General features: G+C 46.8%; 1 protein-coding gene across 3 annotated transcripts in view; it reads left to right on the forward strand.

Moving 5' to 3' along the window:
• Nucleotides 1-23,072, forward strand: part of EML6 (EMAP like 6) — a 234,721-nt gene that overhangs the window by 104,728 nt on the left and 106,921 nt on the right. For all 3 annotated transcript variants that reach the window (XM_040351653.1, XM_040351651.1, XM_040351652.1), the window contains exons 13-15: nucleotides 9,896-10,014; nucleotides 16,490-16,676; nucleotides 22,637-22,742. In XM_040351653.1, coding sequence (XP_040207587.1) covers nucleotides 9,896-10,014; nucleotides 16,490-16,676; nucleotides 22,637-22,742 — 412 coding nt within the window. The remainder of the gene's footprint in view (nucleotides 1-9,895; nucleotides 10,015-16,489; nucleotides 16,677-22,636; nucleotides 22,743-23,072) is intronic.

A 23,072-nucleotide genomic window follows, 5' to 3' on the forward strand; every position in this document is an offset into this window, starting at 1 on the left:
TTCTTCTTGGTAATAAAGATAAGATAAGGGGTTACTTGTAGATTTACGGTAAACGACATAAGTGTTGTAAATGGCCAAACTGAAAAGATATATGGAGACCTTTTTGTACCAATAGCGGCTTTTTCTTGTGGGAAGGTATGGTTCGAGCATCTGATCATTGAAATCGACTCCCCCCATGAACAGATTATAGTCATGAACACATGCCGGTTTTTGGACAGGGCCGTTTCTTTTGGGGATTTCCACGTAGGTGTCATTATGTATCGTTGAGAGCATGTGGACGTTTCGTTTGTCCCTCCACCGGATAGCCAATACTTCTTCATTCCGCAAAGACGCCGTCTCCCCTTTTTGCAGTCTTTCCATAATGAGCCTTTGCGGGAAACCCTTCCTATTGGGTCGCACTGTACCACACGCTGGAGTGCCCATCCGGTGAAGGTTGCGGAAGAGGGGCAAGCTAGTATAGAAGTTATCCACATAAAGGTGGTAACCCTTTCCAAGGAGTGGATATACTAGCTCCCAAACAATCTTTCCGCTGGCTCCGATATATTCTGGACATTCAGGGGGCTGCAGTTGGGTGTCCTTCCCTTCGTAGACCCGGAAGGCGTAGACATACCCCGTGACCCGGTCACATAGCTTGTAGAGCTTAACCCCATATCGGGCCCTTTTGTTTGGGATAAACTGCTTGATGCCAAGCCTGCCTGTGAAGTGGACCAATGACTCATCCACGGAAATATTTTGGTCGGGGACAAATAACTGGGGAAATTTCTCTGAGAAAAAGTTTAGAAGTGGCCGAATTTTAAATAATTTGTCCTGTGATGGGTCATTTCGGGGAGGGCACTGGTCGTTGTCATTGTAATGGAGGAAACGCATTATCCTGTGGTATCTGGTTCTTGACATAATGGATGAAAAGACTGGCATGTGGTGGATGGGTTTTTTGGACCAATATGAGTATGATTCATTTTTTTTTGAGAGCCCCATGTTGAACGTTAGGCCTAAAAATAATTTAAATTCCTCCACTGTCAATGCTTTCCATTGATAGGGACGGGCGTAACTTGAATCAGGGTTGTCTCTTATGAATTGCTGTGCATAGAGGTTGCACTGGGCCACGATGGAGGATAATAGGTCTGGGGTAAAAACTAAATTAAAAAAATCAATAGGGGCAAAGTTCTCTGTGTTCACCTGAACACCTGGCTGGGCGGTGAAAGGGGGGACGTTTGCTGCTCCGGAATTGGGGGGAAGCCACGTAGGGTTTTCAAGGGCATAGGGAAGGCTGGCATGGGTCCTAACCCTTTGGGGCTGAGATGACACTCTGCTGGTTATTGGCCTTTGCTGCAGTGGCACTTCATTTCTCCTGGATGGTACTGAGCTGCTAGTTGATGCCACTGTATTTCTGGTGGATGGCTGCGAGCTGCTGGTTGATGCCACAGCGCTACTTGTGGTAGCCTGCTGCCCCATGTCAGAACGCCTTCGTTTCATGGGCACACTTTGCTCTTCCTCTGAATCTGTAGAAGACCCAGTGCTTCCAACCGGTTCATATTCTGAATCAGAATCAGAGAGCTCCCCGCTGCTCTCGTCGGTCAAGCACATATGTTCGTATGCCTGCTGAGTGGTAAAAAACCTTTTTGCCATACTGGTGACTGTGGGCTGTGGTGACAAACTATGGTAGGGAAACTGGAACAGATATGGCTGCACTGATGGGTGCTGATGAGATGAGGCTGGTCTAATGAGTGTGCACTGATGGGTACTGAGGGTGCACTGATGGGAACTGATGAGGGTGCACTGATTATCTGCCACTGATATGCACTGATAAGGCGGCGGTGATGAGGATCCACTGATGAGCACTCACTTATGGGCACTATTGGGCACTCTAGTGGCACTGATGAGCGCTGTAGTGGTGTAGATGAGCACTATAGTGGCGCTGATGTGGTACTGATGGCACTAATGTGGCACTGGGCACTGATGGCACCGATGGGCACTGTAGTGACACTGGGCACGGTAGTGGCACTGACGGAGCACTGGTGGCACTGATGGAGCACTGGTGGCACAAATGGGCACTGTAGTGGCACTGATGGTGCACTGACGGACACTGGTGGCACAGATGAGCACTGGTGTAGCACTGATGAGCACTGACAGACACTGGCGGCACAGATGAGCACTGTAGTGGCACTGATGGAGCACTGACGGCACTGAGCACTGTAGTGGCACTGGTGGTGCACTGATTGGCACTGATGAGTACTGTAGTGGCACTGGGCACTGGTGTGGCACTGATGGACACTGGCAGCACCGATAAGCACTGTAGTGGCACTGGGCACGGTAGTGGCACTGACGGACACTGTAGTGGCACTTATGGACACTAGCAGCACCAATGGGCACTGAAGTGGCAGAGGTGGCACTGAAGTGGCAGAGGTGGCACTGGTGGGGACTGTATTGGCACTGGTGGAGACTGTATTGGCACTGGTGGGGACTGTATTGGCACTGGTGGGGACTGAAGTGGCACTGTAGGGGCACAGATGGGTACTGTAAGGGCACAGATGGGTACTGTGTGGCACAGATGGGTACTGTGTGGCACAGATGAGCACTGCTAGGCACTGCTGGGCACAAGAAAAAAACGACACTCACTTTAAAATGTCTTCTCTCCTCACACTCTGTAACAGGGTGAGGAGAGAAGAGAAGGAGACCTTTGAGTGACCTGTTTTTGTTTACATATTGATCGCTCCCTCATTGGAGGGAGCGATCAGGTGGTGAAGAGCCGCTTTCATTGGCTCTTCACCGCGATCTCTGTTGCGCCGGGTCTCCTGGACCCGGCAAGCACACACACTCCCGCGAGCGCGTCGCAGGACGCGCGCGAGACACGGAGGTGCACGAGGACGTCCCATGGACGTCCTGTCACAATAACTCGGCCGCGCTGTAGCAGTATTTCTGCTATGGCGCGGTCGGCAAAAGGTTAAAGAAACATTTTTTTTTTGTCATTTGAAAAAATGACATTTCCAAATTTTTTTTTTTGCATTTAAGCCTAAATATGAGATCTGAGGTCTTTTTGACCCCAGATCTCATATTTAAGAGGACCTGTCATGCTTTTTTCTATTACAAGGGATGTTTACATTCCTTGTAGTAGGAATAAAAGTGATCAAATTTTTTTTTTTTTTTATTTCAGTGTAAAAAATTATAAAACTAAATAAAAATAAATAAGAAAACAAAAAAAAATATTTTTAAAGTGCCCCCTCCCGACGAGCTCGCGCACAGAAGCAAACGCATACGCGAGTAGCGCCCGCATATGAAAACGGTGTTCAAACAACACAAGTGAGGTATCGCCGCGATCATTAGAGCGAGAGCAATAATTCTAGCCCTATGCAACCTGTAGAATTTTTTAAACGTCGCCCATCGAGATTTTTAAGGGTAAAAGTTTGACGCCATGCCACGAGTGGGCGCAATTTTTAAGCGTGACATGTTGGGTATCATTTTACTCGGCGTAACATTATCTTTCACAATATATAAAAAAATTGGGCAAAATTGATTGTTGTCTTATTCAAGAAAAATTAGAGCATGTTCAAAATTTTTAATGCCCATTTTTTACATCGTGTAATGCTCTGGAGCCCACACACGATCGTTTTTAATGACATAAAAAAAAAAACGTCATTTTTTTACAACCCGAAAAACGGTTGTGTGTACGCGGCATTAGTCCTCTGGCCCTTTCTCTGTCTCATAAGTGAGAGTTTACAAAAAGGGAGTAGACTCATCTGGAGCAGCTATGCATGGCAAACAATCAGCCTCTAGCTTCAGTTTGTTAGTTAAAGGGGATGTAAATGTACAATTTTTTTTCCTAATTAGCTTCCTTTACCTTAGTGCAGTCCTCCTTCACTTACCTCATCCTTCCATTTTGCTTTTAAATGTCCTTATTTCTTCTGAGAAATCCTCACTTCCTGTTCTTCTGTCTGTAACTCCACACAGTAATGCAAGGCTTTCTCCCTGGTGTGGAGTGTCATGCTCGCCCCCTCCCTTGGACTACAGGAGAGTCAGGATGGTGGGGGTGAGCAGTAACAGTTGGGATGTGTATGTTATTTGCATTATAGATAAATAGACTTGTATTGCCTAAAGAATCTCATGTACAGTAAAACCTCGGTTTGAGAGTGTTTTGCAAGACAAGCAAAATATTTTAATCAATTTTGCCTTGATATACAAGCGATGTCTTGATAAAAGAGTAGCGTCATGTCACAACTGAGTATAAATAAGAAGAGAGGCGCCTCTAATTGTAGCAATATGGTTCCATTTAATGAAGGTACAACATTTAGCAACTTATTGCTACACTCAGGCCCCGTACACACGACCGGATCTGTCCGCTGATAGTTGTCCGCGGACCAGTTTCAGCAGACAAGTTCGGTCGTGTGTACGGCCTATCGGACCGTTTTCCCGCGGACATTTGTCCAGCCGACCGTTTTCCAGCGGACAAAAATTTCTTAGCATGCTAAGAAACCTGTCCGCTGGAAACCTGTCCGTCGGACATGTTCGGTCGTCTGTACAGACTCACCGGACATGTCCGATCGGCCGCCATCCCTCGCATGTGTCGAAGTGATTCGACGCATGCGTGGAAGTATTTACCTTCCAGGGCCGCGCACGTCGCCGCGTTATCGGCATGGCGACGGCGCGGCCACGTCACCGCGGATCCGTCCGTGTGTACGAGGCCTCAGAGGCACCTCTCTTCTCTTTTATACCCTGTAAAATAAAATGCTTTGATATACAAGTGCTTTGGATTACAAGCATGTTTCTGGAACGAATTATGCTCGCCAACCAAGGTTTTACTGTAATTCATTAAACGGCTGTTTTACTTCAAATGACTACTATTAGTACATCCACAATTAATTTTCTTAATAAGCATTTATAGACATTTCATAAATGTTTAATGCAAACACAGACTTCTGAAGGACAAAAGGCTTAATGCTCCAAGAATAACAATGAGCGGCAATAATATTTTCTTCCCCTCGCCTGCTCAGCTTTCTTTGTATATTCTAAGCCTGTATCTGTATTTTTGGCATTATCTGATGGAAACATTCAGCATTTTAATTAGAGTAAAAGCTTAGTTATTCATTTTCTCTTCGGAGAGCAGCCATTCATAACTGCAGTGGCAGCTCATTTATTGTATGCTTCTCTCAATTGACAGAAAGATTGTACAGAGCGTACTAATGGCTTCCACTGAGTGCACCCAGGCACCAATTTATCCTAACTAGAACTGACGCCTTTCACTCGTGGCTGCATCATTTCACATCACTGCAGTCTACCAATAAACAGTACCAATGAAAGTATGTTTCAGGTGCTTTAGGGCTAAAAATAACGCCTGTAAAGCGCCTGAAAAACGCCTCCCCTGCTGCCCCAGTGTGAGAGTCCGCGTGCTTTCACACTGCGGCGGTGCGCTTGCATGACAGGAAAAAAAAGTCCTGCAATCAACATCTATGGGGCGTTGCGGGAGTCGTGAATACACCGCTCCTAAAACGCCCCTGCCATTGAAATAAATGGCCAGCGTCTGGAAAGCGAGTTGGCAGCGACGCGTTTAAGCCATTTTTTGTCTGCAAGCGGGGGTTAAAAGCGCCTTGCTAGCGGCTGAAAAGCATTGCTAAAACCATGGTAAAGCGCCACTAAGCCTAGCGGCACTTTACCACTAGTGCCCCGCCCCAGTGTCAAAGTAATCTAATGTTCTTTGCTGTAAATACTAGGACGCAATAAAACCCCTGTAGTGTATTAATGTGCTTTACTAAACAAAGTGCTGTACAAACAAGGCGCTAGATTCAGGTAGGGGCAACGTAAATTTGTGCGGGCGTAGCGTATGTTATTTACGCTACGCCGCCGCAATTTAGAGAGGCAAGTGCAGTATTCACAAAGGACTTGCTCCGTAAGTTGCGGCAGGGTAGCGTAAATCTGCCGGCGTAAGCACGCCAAATTCAAATTGTCAAGAGGTGGGCGTGTTTTATGTAGATAAAACATGACCCCACGTAAATGACGTTTCTCACGAACGGTGAATGCGCCGGCCGTGAACGTATCCCTGTGCGCATGCTCCTAATCACGTCGCAAATAGTCAATGCTTTTGATGTGAACGTAAGTTACGCAAAGCCCTATTCGCGAACGACTTATGCAAACGACGTAACATTTTCAAAATTTGATGTGGGAACGACGTCCATACTTAACATTGGCTATGCCTCATATAGCAGGAGTAACGTTACGCCGGAAAAAGCCTTACGCAAACGACGTAAAAAAATCCGCCGGGCGCACGTACGTTTCTGAATCCGCGTATCCAGCTCATTTGCATATTCTACGCTGAAATTGACGGAAGCGCCACCTAGCGGCCAGCGTAAATATGCACCCCAAGATACAACGCCGTAGGAGACTTACGCCGCTCGTATCTTAGCCTAATTTAAGCGTATCTGGTTTCCAGAATACGCTTAAATTTACGACGGCGTAGATTCAGAGTTACGACGGCATATCTACTGATACGCCGGCGTAACTGTCTCTGAATCTAGCCCAAACTATTTACAACTATAGGAATACAATACAAGACTGATAGATATACATAAAACACATGCACACGCTACCTAAACTTCCTAGCGAATGAGCCAGAACAATGGGTTGTGTAGAATAGGAATATGTTGAAGTTATGTAGCCAGTTCCTGTTATTCAGATGGCCGGCGCTCACCAGGGGGCCGGCCATCTGAATAGTGGGAGGCAGCGACAATACATAGATTCATGCAATGCATGAATCTATGTATTGTACTTCAGTGGCGGTGCAGGAGCGAGAGGGGGCGGCGCTCCTGCGCCCTCTATGGACGCACCGCCACTGAATTCCCAAGGCCTTTAATATGTAGCCTACACTGTAAAAGATATGTAACATACAGCACAGCATACAGAGTATAGCAGTTCTTAAATATGGAATGTACATGGTATGTTACAAAATTCTCACCACTGAACCCTGCATGCTGTGCCATACATTACATACTCTTGGTCACTGAGCTCTGTTTAATTGTCCCGCAGAAAATTTCGTTTTTCACGTGGTCAAAAGCGGTCGTGTGTAGGCTTTAACGACGTGAAAAAAATTTGCATGTTCAGAAGCAAGTTATGAGACTCGTTCTGGTAAAACTAGCCTTCGTAGTGGAGATCGCACATTCGTCGCGCTGTAACAGACTGAAAAGCACGAAGACTGAAAAGCGCGAATCGTCTCTCACCAAACTTTTACTAACACGAAATCAGCAAAAGTAGCCCAAAGGGTGGCGCCATCCGAATGGAACTTCCCCTTTATAGTGCCGTCCTACGTGTTGTACGTCACCGCGCTTTGCTAGAGCATTTTTTTTTCCCGATCGTGTGTATGCAAGGCAGGCTTGAGAGAAATCACGTTGAGAAAAACGTTTTTTTCCATGACATTAAAAACGATCGTGTGTACGCGGCATAAGTAGGGAGAGGGGGAAGGAACATTTTTAACAGTAGTTTTTAGGTTTTGCCTAGAATGCTACTTTAATATCATACCTGTAGTTCAGCTTTAACACTCTTGCCTCCAGCTATTTCCACTGTCTAGTTTACAACTGATAATGAGATCTGCCAGAACAGCGCAAACAGGAATAATTATGGTAAACATAACTCCCCATTTACCCTCCTAAACATTGCATTGGGAACTGGTTTTGGAGTTTTCAGAAAAGAGAAAATGAGAAATGTAGAAAGCATTTTTTCTTTATTTATTCTATGTGAGCAATGGGAACATATACCTATTTATACTATGGGAACATGTAACAAATATAAAGTAAGTGTTATGCTAATTTGGTTGTAGAAGTGGAAATACACTTCCGGACTATAACTTCAAGAATACTTTCTGTTCCTTCCCTTGTTGCCTAAAACTTGATAGGCTGACCGCCTACTGCAATGCAGTAGATCCTTCTGGCTTACTGGGAGCTTTTGGCCTAATTATATCTGAAAGGGATTATTGATCATTTTAACGTTGCTAAGACACTCCTAGACTATTCAAACCCCCTTTCAATTGGCTGTCTCTCCCGTGTTGCAGTAGTTCTAATCTCAGTGATGCTGCAACGAAGGCGGGACATGTGCGGGGCTTTGAGAGCTCACTCCTATGATGGTAGGGGCAGGGATGGACTGGCCATCTGGACTGCAGGGAGTTTCCCGGTGGGCCGATGGCTCAGTGGGCCGGCTTCAGTGACCACCGCCCCCTCCGCTCCTCTGTCTCCCCCTTTCCACAGCTTTCACCTCCTCTCCCTCCCCGCAGCGTTCGCCTCGTCTCCCTCCCTGCATCGTTCACCTCCTCTCCCTCCCCGCAGGGTTCATCTCCTCTCCCTCCCCGCAGCGTTCACCTCCTCTACCTCCCCGCAGGGTTCACCTCCTCTCCCTCCCCGCAGCGTTCACCTCCTCTCCCTCCCCGCAGGGTTCACCTCCTCTCCCTCCCCGCAGGGTTTACCTCGTCTCCCTCCCTGCATCGTTCATCTCCTCTCCCTCCCCGCAGGGTTCACCTCCTCTCCCTCCCCGCAGCGTTCACCTCCTCTACCTCCCCGCAGGGTTCACCTTCTCTACCTCCCCGCAGGGTTCACCTCCTCTCCCTCCCCGCAGCGTTCACCTCCTCTCCCTCCCCCCAGGGTTCACCTCCTCTCCCTCCCCGCAGGGTTCACCTCCTCTCCCTCCCCGCAGCATTCACCTCCTCTCCCTCCCCGCAGGGTTCACCTTCTCTACCTCCCCGCAGGGTTCACCTCCTCTCCCTCCCCGCAGCGTTCACCTCCTCTCCCTCCCCGCAGGGTTCACCTCCTCTCCCTCCCCGCAGGGTTCACCTCCTCTCCCTCCCCGCAGCGTTCACCTCCTCTCCCTCCCCGCAGGGTTCACCATCTCTCCCTCCCCGCAGGGTTCACCATCTCTCCCTCCCCGCAGCACTTACCTCCTCTCCCTCCCCGCAGGGTTCACCATCTCTCCCTCCCCGCAGGGTTCACCATCTCTCCCTCCCCGCAGGGTTCACCTCCTCTCCCTCCCCGCAGCGCTCACCTCCTCTCCCTCCCCGCAGCGTTCACCTCCTCTCCCTCCCCGCAGCGCTCACCTCCTCTCCCTCCCCACAACGTTCACCTCCTCTCCCTCCCCGCAGCGTTCACCTCCTCTACCTCCCCGCAGGGTTCACTTCCTCTCCCTCCCCGCAGGGTTCACTTCCTCTCCCTCCCCGCAGCGTTCACTTCCTCTCCCTCCCCGCAGCGCTCACCTCCTCTCCCTCCCCGCAACGTTCACCTCCTCTCCCTCCCTGCAGGGTTCACCATCTCTCCCTCCCCGCAACGTTCACCTTCTCTCCCTCCCCGCAACGTTCACCTTCTCTCCCTCCCCGCAGCGTTCACCTCCTCTCCCTCCCCGCAACGTTCACCTCCTCTCCCTCCCCGCAACGTTCACCTCCTCTCCCTCCCCGCAGGGTTCACCAACTCTCCCTCCCCGCAGCGCTCACCTCCTCTCCCTCCCCGCAACGTTCACCTCCTCTCCCTCCCCGCAACGTTCACCTCCTCTCCCTCCCCGCAGCGTTCACCTCCTCTCCCTCCCCGCAGCGTATATCTCCTCTCCCTCATTAGAGAAACCTGTCAGTGGGCCGGACTGGATGAAGTCCAGGGCCAAATTTTTGTCCCAGTCCAGCCCTGGGTGGGGGGTGAGCAGTAACAGCTGGGAGTTTCTTACCAACAAGGCAGGATGGGAGGATGCCATCTCTGGAAGTTTTTCGGCAAGGCTTTGGGAAGTACATGAATGGCCTATACCTATAGCAAGGGCATTATCCAACTTTGGTCAAAGCTTCACAGTTGAACTTGCCCTTTAAAAAGCTACGGCTAGTGCCTATGTGACTATGAATCTGTAGTTGTATAAAGAATTGACTAGAAGTTTGTGAAATTCTCATTTCAAGGTTTACAAAGAAGATCTACCTCAGCTCAAGCAGCAAAATAAAGAGAAACAAAATTCGTTGCCTTCCCTTAAGCGTGAAAAAGCCCCAGAAGAAAGCTTGAAATTAAAGTTTGTACATGGGTAAGTTTTTACTGAACCCCCAGATTTTAGGGAGAATGTCTTGATTCAACAGTTGTTGTCCAGCGTTGGAGTAATCATGCAGTTCTAAACTCAAATCCATCGTAGATCTGAACCCCAGGCAAGTAGTTAAATACATGCACTATATTGGGACACCTGCCTTTACACGCACATGAACTTTAATGGCGTCTTGGTCTGTAGGGTTCAATATTGAGTTGACCCACCCTTTGCAGCTATAACAGCTTCAACTCTTCTGGGAAGGCCGTCCACAAGGTTTAGGAGTGTGTCTATGGGAATGTTTGACCATTCTTCCAGAAATGCATTTGTGAGGTCAGGTATGATCTTGGACAAGAAGGTCCGGCTCACAGTCTTCACTCTAATTCAACCCAAAGGTGTTCAATCGGGTTGAGGTCAGGACTCTGTGCAAGCCAGTCAAGTTCCTCCACCCTAAACACGATCATCCATGTCTTAATGGACTTTGCTTTGTGCACTTGTCCAAATCATTTGGAGGAGGGGAGGATTATGGTATGGGGTTGTTTTTCAGGGGTTGGGCTTGGCCCCTTAGTTCCAGTGAAGGGAAATCTTAAAGAGGAAGTAAACCCAGTTAAAAAAAAAAAAAAATAGCATACTAGCTCATTATGTAATTCACACCTCCGATCGAGGCCCCCGCAGCCATCTACGTACAACGCTCAGGCAGCCAACATCTTGGCCGGGGGTTACTTCCGGGTATCACTCCCGCGCATGGAAGCCGCCAGTTTCGGCACGGCCTCCATTAGGAATGGCACGCTCACCGTTGCTAAAGTGCGCCTGCACCGTTGTCTATGGCGCATGCGCCGTAGACATCGGCGTCTGTTATTTTTGTAAATATCTCCTAAACTGAGGAGGTTTAGAAGATATTTCAAGCACCTACAGGTAAGTCTTAATCTAGGCTTACCTGTAGGTTAAAGTGGTTGTAAAAGGTTTACAACCACTTTAAGACATCGGCTACCAAGACACTTTGGAGAATTTCACTTACCTTACCTAACTTTGTGGGAACAGTTTAGGGACGGCCCCTTCCTGGTCCAACATGACTGCGCACCAGTGCACAAAGCAAGGTCCATAAAGATATGGATGACACCATCCATTGGATGGTTTGACAGTTTGGTTGAGAGCACAACCAATGTGACAGTTACATTCCCGGCACGTGATTTTTGAAACTGTTAAATCGATGTGTTTACTTCCGCTTTAAAGCGGAGTTCCACCCAAAAGTGGAACTTCTGCTTAATCCACTCCTCGCCCCCTTACATGCCACATTTGGCATGTCATTTTTTTGGGGGGTAGCGGGGGCTTCAGGAGGAGTGGGACTTCCTGTCCCACTTCCTCCTTCCGCCGAGGGGCTGCTAAGGCGATTCGTCATATCGCCTTTTGGCAGCCCCTCCCTGTAGGCGATCGCCTGGGACACGTGACAGGTCCCAGGCGATCGCCTGTCCAATTGGATGGCGCAGCCCCACTCGCGTATGCGCAGTGGGTGCCCGGCCGTGAAGCCAAAAGCTGTCACGGCCGGGTGCCCACACTTAGAATGAAGACGCCGGCCGGAGAGGGGGGGAGAGGAGCGGAGCCCCGGCCGGCGCGTCGCTGGAACGTGGAGCAGGTGAGTGTCTGTTTATTAAAAGCCAGCAGCTACACTTTTTGTAGCTGCTGACTTTTAATAAACATTAAAAATGAGTGGAACACCCCTTTAAGTACAATTCACAAATGCAGATTTTCTTTTTTTTATATAGCAAACTTTCACTTTTTGAGATCTTTAGAAAGATCCTATCAGGTCAGGTTTCATACACAGTGGCGCATAAACAGAATTTTAATTAACATTTCTTACAAAACATAAGCTTTGAAAAATTCTTAATTTTTCAAGCTGTTGTAATTATTAGGAGTACCGTTTCTTTATATTTTGATGGCTTTGCTGTAAGCCTTAGCCCCTCACTCTGATAGAGACAAGTCCTTTTTATTCTGTCATTTCAGTAATTGCTTTGCTTTCCTGGAATTTTTTTCCACACTATTCAGTTTTAATTCACGTTACTGTCACCCATGTACACTGCAGCTAAGGGCTTTTCTATCAAATGATCCTTGGAACATATTTAACCAGCCCATTTTGAATTAGATGATGATCCCCCTAATCCACTATCACATCATCCTAATTATCATATCATCTGAGACAGAAGGGACAGAAATAGCATTGTAAAAAAAAGGATAGAATACAGTTGTCAAAGTCAAATGTTGACTTGAGATGGCATGCGTTCTTTGGTGTAAAACCTGGGGACTGAACATATTGCTTGTTAGATAATCAGTCTCATTATGATATGATCTTTTTCATATGCGTTTGTCCGTTTCCATCAATGCATCTCTATGGAAAAACGAATGTATACGGATGATCATCCATTTACATCAGTTTACATCCGCATCCATCATCATCTGTTATTTTTAAACTGATTAAGGCCCCTTTCAACCCTTTTTAGGCGGACCTGAACGGGCGCTCCGTGCACCTCTACGGAGCCACGGATGTCAGCGGTGACATGCCCGCTGACATCCGACCCGCTCCAATCCGCCAAAGTGTGACGGAGGAAAACCCTACGGGCCAGATTCACGTACAGCGGGCGCAGCGTAACGTAACCGATTTACGTTACACCGCCGCAAATTTTCTGTCTAAGTACCCGATCCACAAAGAAATTTGCGGCGGTGTATCGTAAATCCGTCCGGCACAAGGCGGGCCAATTCAAATGGGGCGGGTACCATTTAAATTAGGCGCGCTCCCGCGCCGGACGTACTGCGCATGCTCCCGTCGCAAATTTCTCGACGTGCTTTGCACGAAATTACGTTGCGCCGACGTTTTGTGAATCGCAACGTGAAAAAAGAGTTACGCCGGGAAAATTAAAACATTTAAAAATAATTCAAAAGTGACACGGGAAAGACGGGCATACTTTAACATGGTGGAGTAATTTTCCACTTTGTTAAAGGTGCCCTATCTTTGCGACGGAAAACTACCACTCGCGGCGACGTAACGACGGGAAAAAGCTTTGTGGATCGCCGTAACTCCTAATTTGCATACCCAACGCTGGTTTACGACGCAAACTCCCCCCAGCGGCGGCCGCGGTACTGCATCCTAAGATCCGACCGTGAAACTATTACACCTGTCGGATCTTGGGGATATCTATGCGTAACTGATTCTATGAATCAGTCGCATAGATAGAACAACAGATACGACGGCGTATCAGGAGATACGCCGTCGTATCTGCTTTGTGAATCTGGCCCTACATTTCCATCCGTCTGGAGGATCGGATCGGATGACAGCGGACTCTACGGTCCGTCATCATCCGATACCCCATAGGGGAGAGCCGCGCTCTGACAGGTCGGTCCCTTCACAGTGTGCAGAGACAGACCTGTCATCTGCCTGCTCAGCGATGGTCGACGGAGCGATTCCCCGCTGAGCTAAAGCGGAGCCCGCACACGGACAGCCCCGTGTGAAAGGGCCCTTAAGCTTTATTTTTCTTCCATTAAAAAAACGGATTGGACGAAAAAAGAATTTAAACTGTCATCTGTTTTTGCATTGGTAGTGGATGTAAAAATAAATGGATGAATACTTCATCCGTTTTGACGTGACTGAACTGATGAAACGAACGGTCCCTGTGTGTGAAAAGGGCCTAAATGTAACTAACCTAAGAACCTGAATTTGACTTGAAATCGGTCCCCTGCAGTCCATTGTAACACAGAAAGTGGTGTCAGCCTCTTGGCTGTGCTGTGTGATGGAGCTGTGTAGATCTCAGGACTGAATAGACGAATACAAATCCTTTGGCAAGTTAAAGCGGGGGTTCACCCAAAAAAATATTTTTTTTTTTTGTTTCATAAAATTTAAAAAAATTAAAAATTTTTAACATTACATTCAGGCGAGTTGCGATAATGACATTACGCTGTTTTTTTTTTAAATCCTTGCCGTACATACCGTTTTATATATATATATATATATATATATATAAATGTTCACCACGGCTTCCGGGTATAATCTGCGGGACTGGGCGTTCCGAATTGATTGACATGCTTCCGACCGGCGCATACAGCGCGTCACGAGTTGCCGAAAGAAGCCGAACGTCGGTGCGCAGGCGCCGTATAGAGCCGACTCGCAGTCCAGCTTCTTTCGGCAACTCGTGACGCACTGTATGCGCCGGTCGGAAGCATGTCAATCAATTAGGGACGCCCAGTCCCGCAGATTATGCCCAGAAGCCGCGGTGAACATATATATATAAAACCGTATGTACGGCAAGGATGTTAAAAAAAAACTGTGTAATGTCATTATCATAACTCGCCTGAATGTAATGTTAAAAATAAATTTTGGGGAGAAAAAACGCTTTTAAGCAGCTCCTTTATAGAGTGTGTACATCCCCAATTCCAAAAAAGTTGGGACGCTGTGTACAATCTACATAAAAGCAAGTCACAAATAAGCAATAGCAGCACAAATCGCGTTGACTGTGTTTCCTTGCTCCTACAGTGTTTGTTTGCTGTATAGGGCATATTAAAGCATAAGTACAGCCAAAGCTCGTACTTCTGAAGTCCACTCTCTGCTGAAGTCACAGATTTGTTCCAGGCCCGGGCGTCAGCCGCCCAGATCCCTAGACCGGCACCCAGCTTAGCCTCTCAGCAAGCCGGTGAGAGCCTGAGTCGGCTGTCCCCGCCCCCTCCACAGTCCAGTGAGTGCAGGGGGGGCAGAGCAGAGAGCCACTAACTGACAGTCTGAAGCTCTCTGCTCACCGAGCTGTAAGAACTGAGCGATCGGGGCAGTGTTCGATCGCTCGGTTCTCAGTCTTAGAGGTATCCGGGGACAGATGCAGCATCGAACCGATGCTGCAGCCACCTAGGTAAGTATGATACTAAAAAGAAAAAAAAAACATAAATCTCTTTTAAAGATTATTAATAAAGTGAATGCAGTTTTTAAGTGTGCAGCCCTTTGGATCCTGTTTCACATGGCTGAATGAGCGTTGCTTGCACCTGAATACGCAGGAGGTGAAAGGGACGGTGTGACAGACCCACCTGGAGCAGCAGCATACCTATTTAATCTAGCATGGATTCGTAGTAGAACAGTCTGGGGGCCAGATTCACAGTGAGAGTATGCCGGCGTATCTACTGATACGCCGGCGTACTTTCAAATTTGCCACGTCGTATCTTTTGAATTCTCAAACAAAGATACGACGGCATTTGGCTAAGATCCGACGGGCGTACTGCTTCGTATGCCTTCGGATCTTAGGATGCAATACTTCGGCGCCCGCTGGGTGGAGTTTGCATTGTTTTCCGCGTCGGGTATGCTAATTAGCTGATTACGGCGATCCACGAAGCTACGCGCGCTCGTCACATTCTCTTATGTCGGCTTTTCCCGTCGTAAAGTTACGCATGCTATTTCAATGGCTTATGTTTAGACTAGCCATGTTAAAGTATGGCCGTCGTTCCCGCGTCGAATTTTGATTTATTTATTTTTTGTGTAAGTCGTACGGGAATAGGAAAGGACATAACGCACGTCGCCGTTCAAAAAATTACGTCGGTGCGACGTCATTTCGCGCAAAGCACGGAGGGAAACTACAAAACGGAGCATGCGTAGTACGTTCGGCGCGGGAATGCGCCTAATTTAAATGATACACGCCCCATTTGAATTAGGCGGGCTTGCTCCGGACGGATTTACGTTACACCGCCGCAAGTGTACAGGCAAGTGCTTTGTGAATCAAGCACTTGCGCTGAAAACTTGCGGCGGTGTAACGTAAATGCGATACGTTAAGCCGCCGGAATTCTATGTGAATCTGGCCCTGGGTGCTTACCTGGCCTGCCTGCAGTCCAGACCTTTCACTAATAGAAAATAGTTGGCGCATCTTTAAAAGAAAAATACGACAAAGAAGACCCACAATCGTTGAGCAGTTAGAATCCAATATCAGGCAAGAATGGGACAACATTCCTCTCCCAAAACTCCAGAAACTGGTCTCCTCACTTTCCAGATGTTTACAGTGTGATGTTAAAAGAAGAGGGGATGCTTCACCGGGGTAAACATGGTCCTGTCCCAACTTTTTTGACATGTGTTCCTGCCATCATTTTCAAAGTGACCGTACCTTATTTTTTTCTTAAAATCATACATTTTCTCAGTTTAAACATTTGATATATTTTCTATTGTGAATAAAATACGGGGTTTCAGGATTTGAAAATCATCGCATTCTGTTTTATGTAGATTTTACACAGCATCCAAACTTATTTTGAATTGGGTATATAAGTAAAAAAAAAAATGTTTTTATGTGTTTTTTAGATGATCTGAAATTCTGATTTATGTATTGTTTTACATAAGAGATAATCACTTTTAAATTATCAGTTGACATCAGGCAGTAAATGATTGGGAAACAAAATTATATCATGTTTTATTGATTTATATTTGTCCAACTAATTCAGTTTTTTTTATCTGTCTTGGCATCTCTTGCAGTTACAGAGGCTATGACTGTAGGAACAACTTGTTCTACACCCAGACGGGAGAGGTGGTCTATCATGTAGCAGCCGTGGCTGTGGTTTATGACAGGCTGCAGCACTCCCAGAGACTCTACCTGGGACACAATGATGACATTCTCAGTCTGGCCATTCACCCCACAAAAGATTATGTAGCAACTGGTCAGGTAAGGCGATCCTCTGCTTTATATGGTGAGGTTTGGATTTTATCTAGAAATGTTACTCTGAAATGGACTGCCTTGTTTATTAACTGAGCACTCAGTGTTAATTCAGAGCTAAACTCTTTAGAAGCGAGATTGGTGGCAGGTAGGCTACCCATCTCCAGGGCCGCCATCAGGGGGGTACAGGCAGTACACCTGTAAGGGGCCCGGAGGTCCCCAGGGGCCCGGAGGCCTATAGGGCCCCAGGTGGCAACTCCCCCTTTTTTTATGATTTTTTTATTTAAAAAAAACATTTCTAATATATTTTTTTTAGGGGTACGGGGGGCCCGGAGATCCCCAAGGCCCCGGATGACAACCCCCCCTTTTTTTTATAATACATTTTTTTTTTTTATATATTTTTTTATTTCTTTTATATATATATATTATATATATATATATTTATTATTAAAGGGCCCAGAGGTCCCCAGGGCCCCGGATGGCAACCCCCTTTTTTTTATAAAAAAAAAAAAATTTTATTTATATTTTATTTCTTTTTTTTTTTCTTTTTGTTATATATATATATATATATATATATATATATATATATATATATATATATATATATTTTTTTTTTTTATTATTAAAGGGCTCAGAGGTCCCCAGGGCCCCATGTGGCAAACCCCCTTTTTTTTTTTTTTATAAATGTTTATTTTTTTATTTTTGTTTATATATATTTTCTTTTCTTTTTTTATTAAAGGGCCCAGAGGTCCCCAGGGCCCTGGATGGCAACCCCCAGAGGTTTCTCTTTTTTTAATTATTATTAAAGGGCCCAAAGGTCCCAGATGGCAACCCCCCTTTTTTGTAATTTCTTTTTATAAAAAATAAATAAAAAATAATTTTTTGTATATGTATATATATATATATATATATATATATATATATATATATATATATATATATTTATATATATTTATATTTATTTATTTTTTCCCCAGGGCCCCGGATGGCTACCCCCCTTTTCTTTATATATAATTTTCTTTATTTCTTATTTTTTTGTAAAGGCCCCCCCCCCCCCCACTTCTCAAGTCGCGGCAGCCCCCCCCCCCCCCTGCTTCTCTCAATTTTAGGCGGCAGCACCCCCCCCCTGGTTCTCTGTGGTTCTCTGCTCCAGGGGGCCCATGCCTGAAGCTGTGTAAGGGGCCCAATAATTCCTGATGGCTGCCCTGCCCATCTCTACTGCAATAAAAGCTCCTCTTCTGCCTGCCAGCAGAGTTTCTTCTGAATGTAAACTGAACCACATATGCATTGGTGCCACAAAGAAACAGCAACCTTGTGCTTGCTATTTAAATGAGAAGTATGGGTTTGGGGTCTTATCCCTAATCATACCTAGGTGGATGCAGCCTCGGTCCGAGGCTGCATCTGTCCCCCCGGCATCTCTTCACTGAGAACCAAGCCATCGAACAGCGCTGATGGTTCGGTTCTCTCGGCTCCCTGAGATGAGAGCTGCAGACTTTCAATCAGCAGCTCTTCTGCTCTGCTCCTCCACGCTCACTGGAGCGCTGACCTTCTGGAGGGGCAGGGAGCGGCTGTCTCAGCAGCTTGCTGAGAGACTGATACTGCCATCAGTCCAAGCACCTGGCGGATCCAGAAGTCGGGATGACGTGGTGCCTGGTCTGAACTTGGTAACGTCAGCAGAGAGCAGACTTCAGACCGCTCTCTGCATAAAACGGGTCACAGGAGTGCAAAACGATTTGCACTCCTGTGACCCTTAGGAGAAGCCCAGCCATACAAGCCCATGCTGGACTTCTCCTTTAAGATGGTCAAACCTGGAAGACCGATGAACATGTCAGTGGTGGCGGCAAAGCTATGAAGGCAGTTGTATTCGTTGCAACGCTGGAGGTATCTCTTTGACAAGTTAATGTGGAATAACATCCAAAAATGCTGGGTATACCTGCACATTATAGCTATAGCCCATTTACCACAATGCCTATTTGCTCTGCTTTAAAGTGGAACTAAACCCCTCGATTTAAGGGCCTTTTCACACATGGTGTCCGATCAGTTCCGCCTGTCTGTTTTTCAGGTGGACCTGATCGGATGCTCTATTCACCTCTATAGAGTGGCGGATGTCAGCTGTGACATGTCCGCTGACATCCGGCGCTATCTGACCTGCCATATCCAGACGGATGGAAGCCCTATTTTCCATCCGTCTGGTGGATGGGATCGGATGAAAATGGATGCATTTTTCATCCGATCTCCCATAGAGGACAGCGGGGCTCTGACAGGTCCGTCTCTGCACAGTGAGCGGAGTCGGACCTGTCATCCACCTGCTCAGTGGAGATCAACGGATCGATCCCTGCTGAGCAAGCGGAGTCCGTCCAAACGGACAGCCCTATGTGAAAGGGGCCTAATGCTTTCACAAAACAATTAAATTTTGTCACATTTGCTTGCGCTCTCAACCCAACTGTCAAACCATCAAATGGCTGGAGCCATAACTGATCACATGTGCAGAGCCATTGCAGTTGCAGATCAAACAAAGGCAACAATGGCAGCTTCCTAGGCTGAATATGATAGGAGGGTTTAGTTCCACTTTAGGCTTACTAAAATTCTCATGATTAAGGCTTCACACTTGTATGAGCACATACAACGCTTGTGATGCGCACCGCATTTCTGTGCAGATCACATGCAATGTCTGTGTGATGTGAATTCAGTCATACTAACTGTATGGCTGAAATTGCATCACATTTGCACCAAAATGGTGCAGGACCCTTTTTTTTCTTCCGCGCCATTTAACAGTTCGCACTGCGATCTGCGAACCGATCTGGAGGATGTCATAAACTTTACATTGACACCGGCAGCAGTTCGCATGTGAACTGCCGGCAAATGACATGCCATGCGGGAGCCTGCACTGGAATCGCGCTGGTTCACGCATTACATATGTGTGAACCGGGACTTAGAGAGGAACTTTACTTGATTTCCCCATAGCACTTACTATAATGTGCAAATATGTGCAATTATGCACAGTATACTTGCAGATTATGTCAAATATGCTTTTCAGTTTTCTTCCAGGGATACCCTCTTCTTTCCTTCTTATTGCTCTGTCGCCACCACTTCCATCTTCTCCTGACCTTCTTCTGGGTCCAGAGTCTTTTGCTTTCCTGATTGGCTGACCACAGAAAATGTAACTTTTGCACATACACGACTTAAGAATGCCATAGTTGGTGTGATTTTCTTTGCAACCCATGGTTGCAGGAAAGAAAATCGCTCGATTCCCCCATCAACACAGTCCATGTTAATGGGGGAATCCCTCCTGCAGAGCTATTGTGTTCTCCCGGCGGGGGGCGCAGGGGGAGCCTTCCCTGCTAGGAGAACACAGTGATTACTGCTAGTGGCTATAGCCATACCTGCATCCAAAAAAATCGAACATGCAGATTTATCGACTTGGGTAGAACCAGCCTGCCCATATATTATTCAAATCCCTACTGAACCGGCCGAGATTCGAACTGCCTATGGTTGTCTTTACTCCTGGCATCTGTACATTGAGCTGTTCGTGCATTACAATGACTATACATTTAGTAGGCAGAAAAAGCGGTTTTGTGGTAGAAAAGATATACAGAGCCTCGTCTGTTGTAAAAAGCGACCTGCTAGCAATTTTTTTAAATGTAGCTATAGACTCCTTCGACAAATAGAAGATCCTGTGGTTCATTTTGCTCCTCCGATACCCTTTACTCTTGCCTCAACCTGGGTCGTATCCACATTAGTCTTGACTCATGGCATTTGAAGATGGTCTACCTATAATAGTAAGATCCACCGCAGCACATGCTCTCCTAGCAGACTGTCTTCTTTTGCTCTCCTCTCTCTTTCCCTTTCTTTCTTTTTCTTTTTCTTTTTTCTCTCCTTTTTATTTTTATTGTTATTTGGTGGTACTATCTTTTTTCTTTCCCTTTTCTATGACCTGTAGAACACGTTTAATTTCATGATTCACTATGACATTTACTGCAGTCTTCTGTATCCTCAATGTTTAAAAGCACGAGTCCAGCTATAGGCGATGGCCACTCGGCAGACTCGTTGCCCCACTCTCTCATTTGATGTCTTGTTTCTGTATCTTATATGATGTTCTTATAATAATAAAAACATTTTCAACCCTACATGTAACTATAGATCTGCTTTAGGGCTCTATTGGAACGCAGCGGCTGCACTGACACATCTCTTAAAAAAGCCCTACCTGTGTATATGTAGCATGCAGTTTAAAGTCCCTAAGGTCTTTTCCTGTAGTTGCAACAGTCTGGGGTCTGCTTTTGTTGGTGCTTTATTGCAGAACTTGGACAGGAGTAGGGTAACACTGGGATACTCCAGTAACTTTTGTAGCAACTTAAAGGGGTTTTCCACCCTTTTTTTAAGTTTATTAAAAGTCAGCAGCTACAAAAAGTGTAGCTGCTGGCTTTTAATAAACTGACACTTACCTGCTCCACGGCTCCAGCGACGCGCCGGCCGGGGCTCCGCTCCTCGCCCCCCCTCGCCAGCCGGTGTCTTCATGCCTAGTGTGGGCACCCGGCAGTGACAGCTTTCGGCTTCACGGCCTGGCACCCACTGCGCATGCGCGAGCGGCAGTGCGCATGCTTGAGCGGCGCGGCGCCGTCCGATTGGACAGGCGCTCGCCTACAGGGAGGGGCTGTGAAAAGGCGATTAAGCTAATCGCCTTTCCAGCCCCTCGGCGGAAGGAGGAAGTGGGACAGGAAGTCCCCTTCTCCTGAAGCCCCCCACTCCCCCCCCCAAAAAAATTACATGCCAAATGTGGCATGTAAGGGGGCGAGGAGTGGGTTAAGAGGAAGTTCCATTTTTAGGTGGAACTCCTCTTTAAGGACACTAATCTTCCTCCTATAATTGTGAGCAGAGTCCTTGCACAAGCAGATAGTAAGTGATAAAGAAATTGGATGGACAGCCGCACTCCAAAAAAATCTTGATGGTTGTCTTTATTGTAAATAAAATAAAAAGTAGCACTACAAAACACAGCAAAAAATGGGGATATTTGCCATGATTAAGCACTGATTAATAGTGTGAAAGGCGTAGGCTGCGATCCCCATTTTTTGCTGTGTTTTGTAGTGCTACTTTTTATTTGTTTTACAATAATGACAACCATCAAGTTTTTTTTTGGAGTGCGGCTGTCCATCCAATTTCTTTTTCACTTGCTTTGTGCATTGCCGGCACCCTTGATCTCCTGAGAAGACACTGATTGTATAGCACACCCACCTGGAGCGGTAACTCTCTTTCCCCACAAGCAGATAGTAGACTGAGCTATGCCAGGACAGCAGGGACAGTGTCCCCTTTGAGCAATACTGACTTTAGCACCCGAGGGATAGCAGCAAGCACAAAGTCTCAGGGATCTCTTATTCCAGTCTGTACTCACTAATGTCTTTGGATAGTTGGACACCTTCTTCCAATATCAGCCAAATACCTCTCCAGTGATACCAGACAGTGATACCTCAGTCAGCTCCAGCAACTTTCAGCAGAATACACCCCCCAGCTAGCCTAGCTGGGACTTTGATGAGCAGCAGACACGTGGCAAGCCTGCCCATGAGGGCAGCAGCCCTCCAGACTGGAGTCCCCTTCTCTAGGACAAGAGCCCCTCTGCTCCAAGTCTCAAGAGTATTTATACTGCCTTCCAGCCACCATCTGGGCACCTATCCACAGGGATTGGCTTAGGGTTCCTTAAATATGCAGCTGCTGATTTGACTCTTCCAGAACCTTTCCAGACAGACAGGGGAAAGCAGTCAACCCTGCAGCCAGTGAAACACAGAACAGACCAAAATAATCACATGCAGCTTGAATAATTGCAGTGAGCCAGTAACTTAATTTACCTAACCTAGCACCTATCTTTGAGGGTGCCAGAAATACATTTAGAATATTTCTAGAGGCTAACAAATGGCTGGCATATATGGAAAGATGTGTAAAGTGGTATGTACTGACAGATGGCTATAATGTGTTACTAGATTGGAAGAGATGCAGCAATACACGTGTGGGATACTCAGACACTGAAATGCCTGTCACTGCTCAAAGGCCAACACCAGAGAGGGGTCTGCGCCCTGGACTTCTCAGGTAATACTTTTGCATCCTATTGTCTGTACTTTGTACTATGTTCACTTTTTGGTCAGTCATTGTACGGACAGTATCATATAGGTAGATTCAGGTACGGCCGTGCAATGTTAAGACGGCGTAGCCTAGCGTGTTTACACTACGCCGCCTTAAGTAAGAGAGGCAAGTACCTGATTCTTAAAGCACTTACCTCCTTACTTAGGGCGGCATAGTGTAATCGCGGCGGGCGTAAGGGCACCTAATTCAAATTGGTTGGAGGGGGGCGTGTTGTATGGTAATGAGGCTTGACCTCACGTTTTTTTTGTTTCTTGCTACTGCGCATGCGCCGGGCGC

The sequence above is a fragment of the Rana temporaria genome, chromosome 4 (genome assembly GCF_905171775.1).
Source record: "Rana temporaria chromosome 4, aRanTem1.1, whole genome shotgun sequence".
NCBI classification, from domain to species: Eukaryota; Metazoa; Chordata; class Amphibia; order Anura; family Ranidae; genus Rana; species Rana temporaria.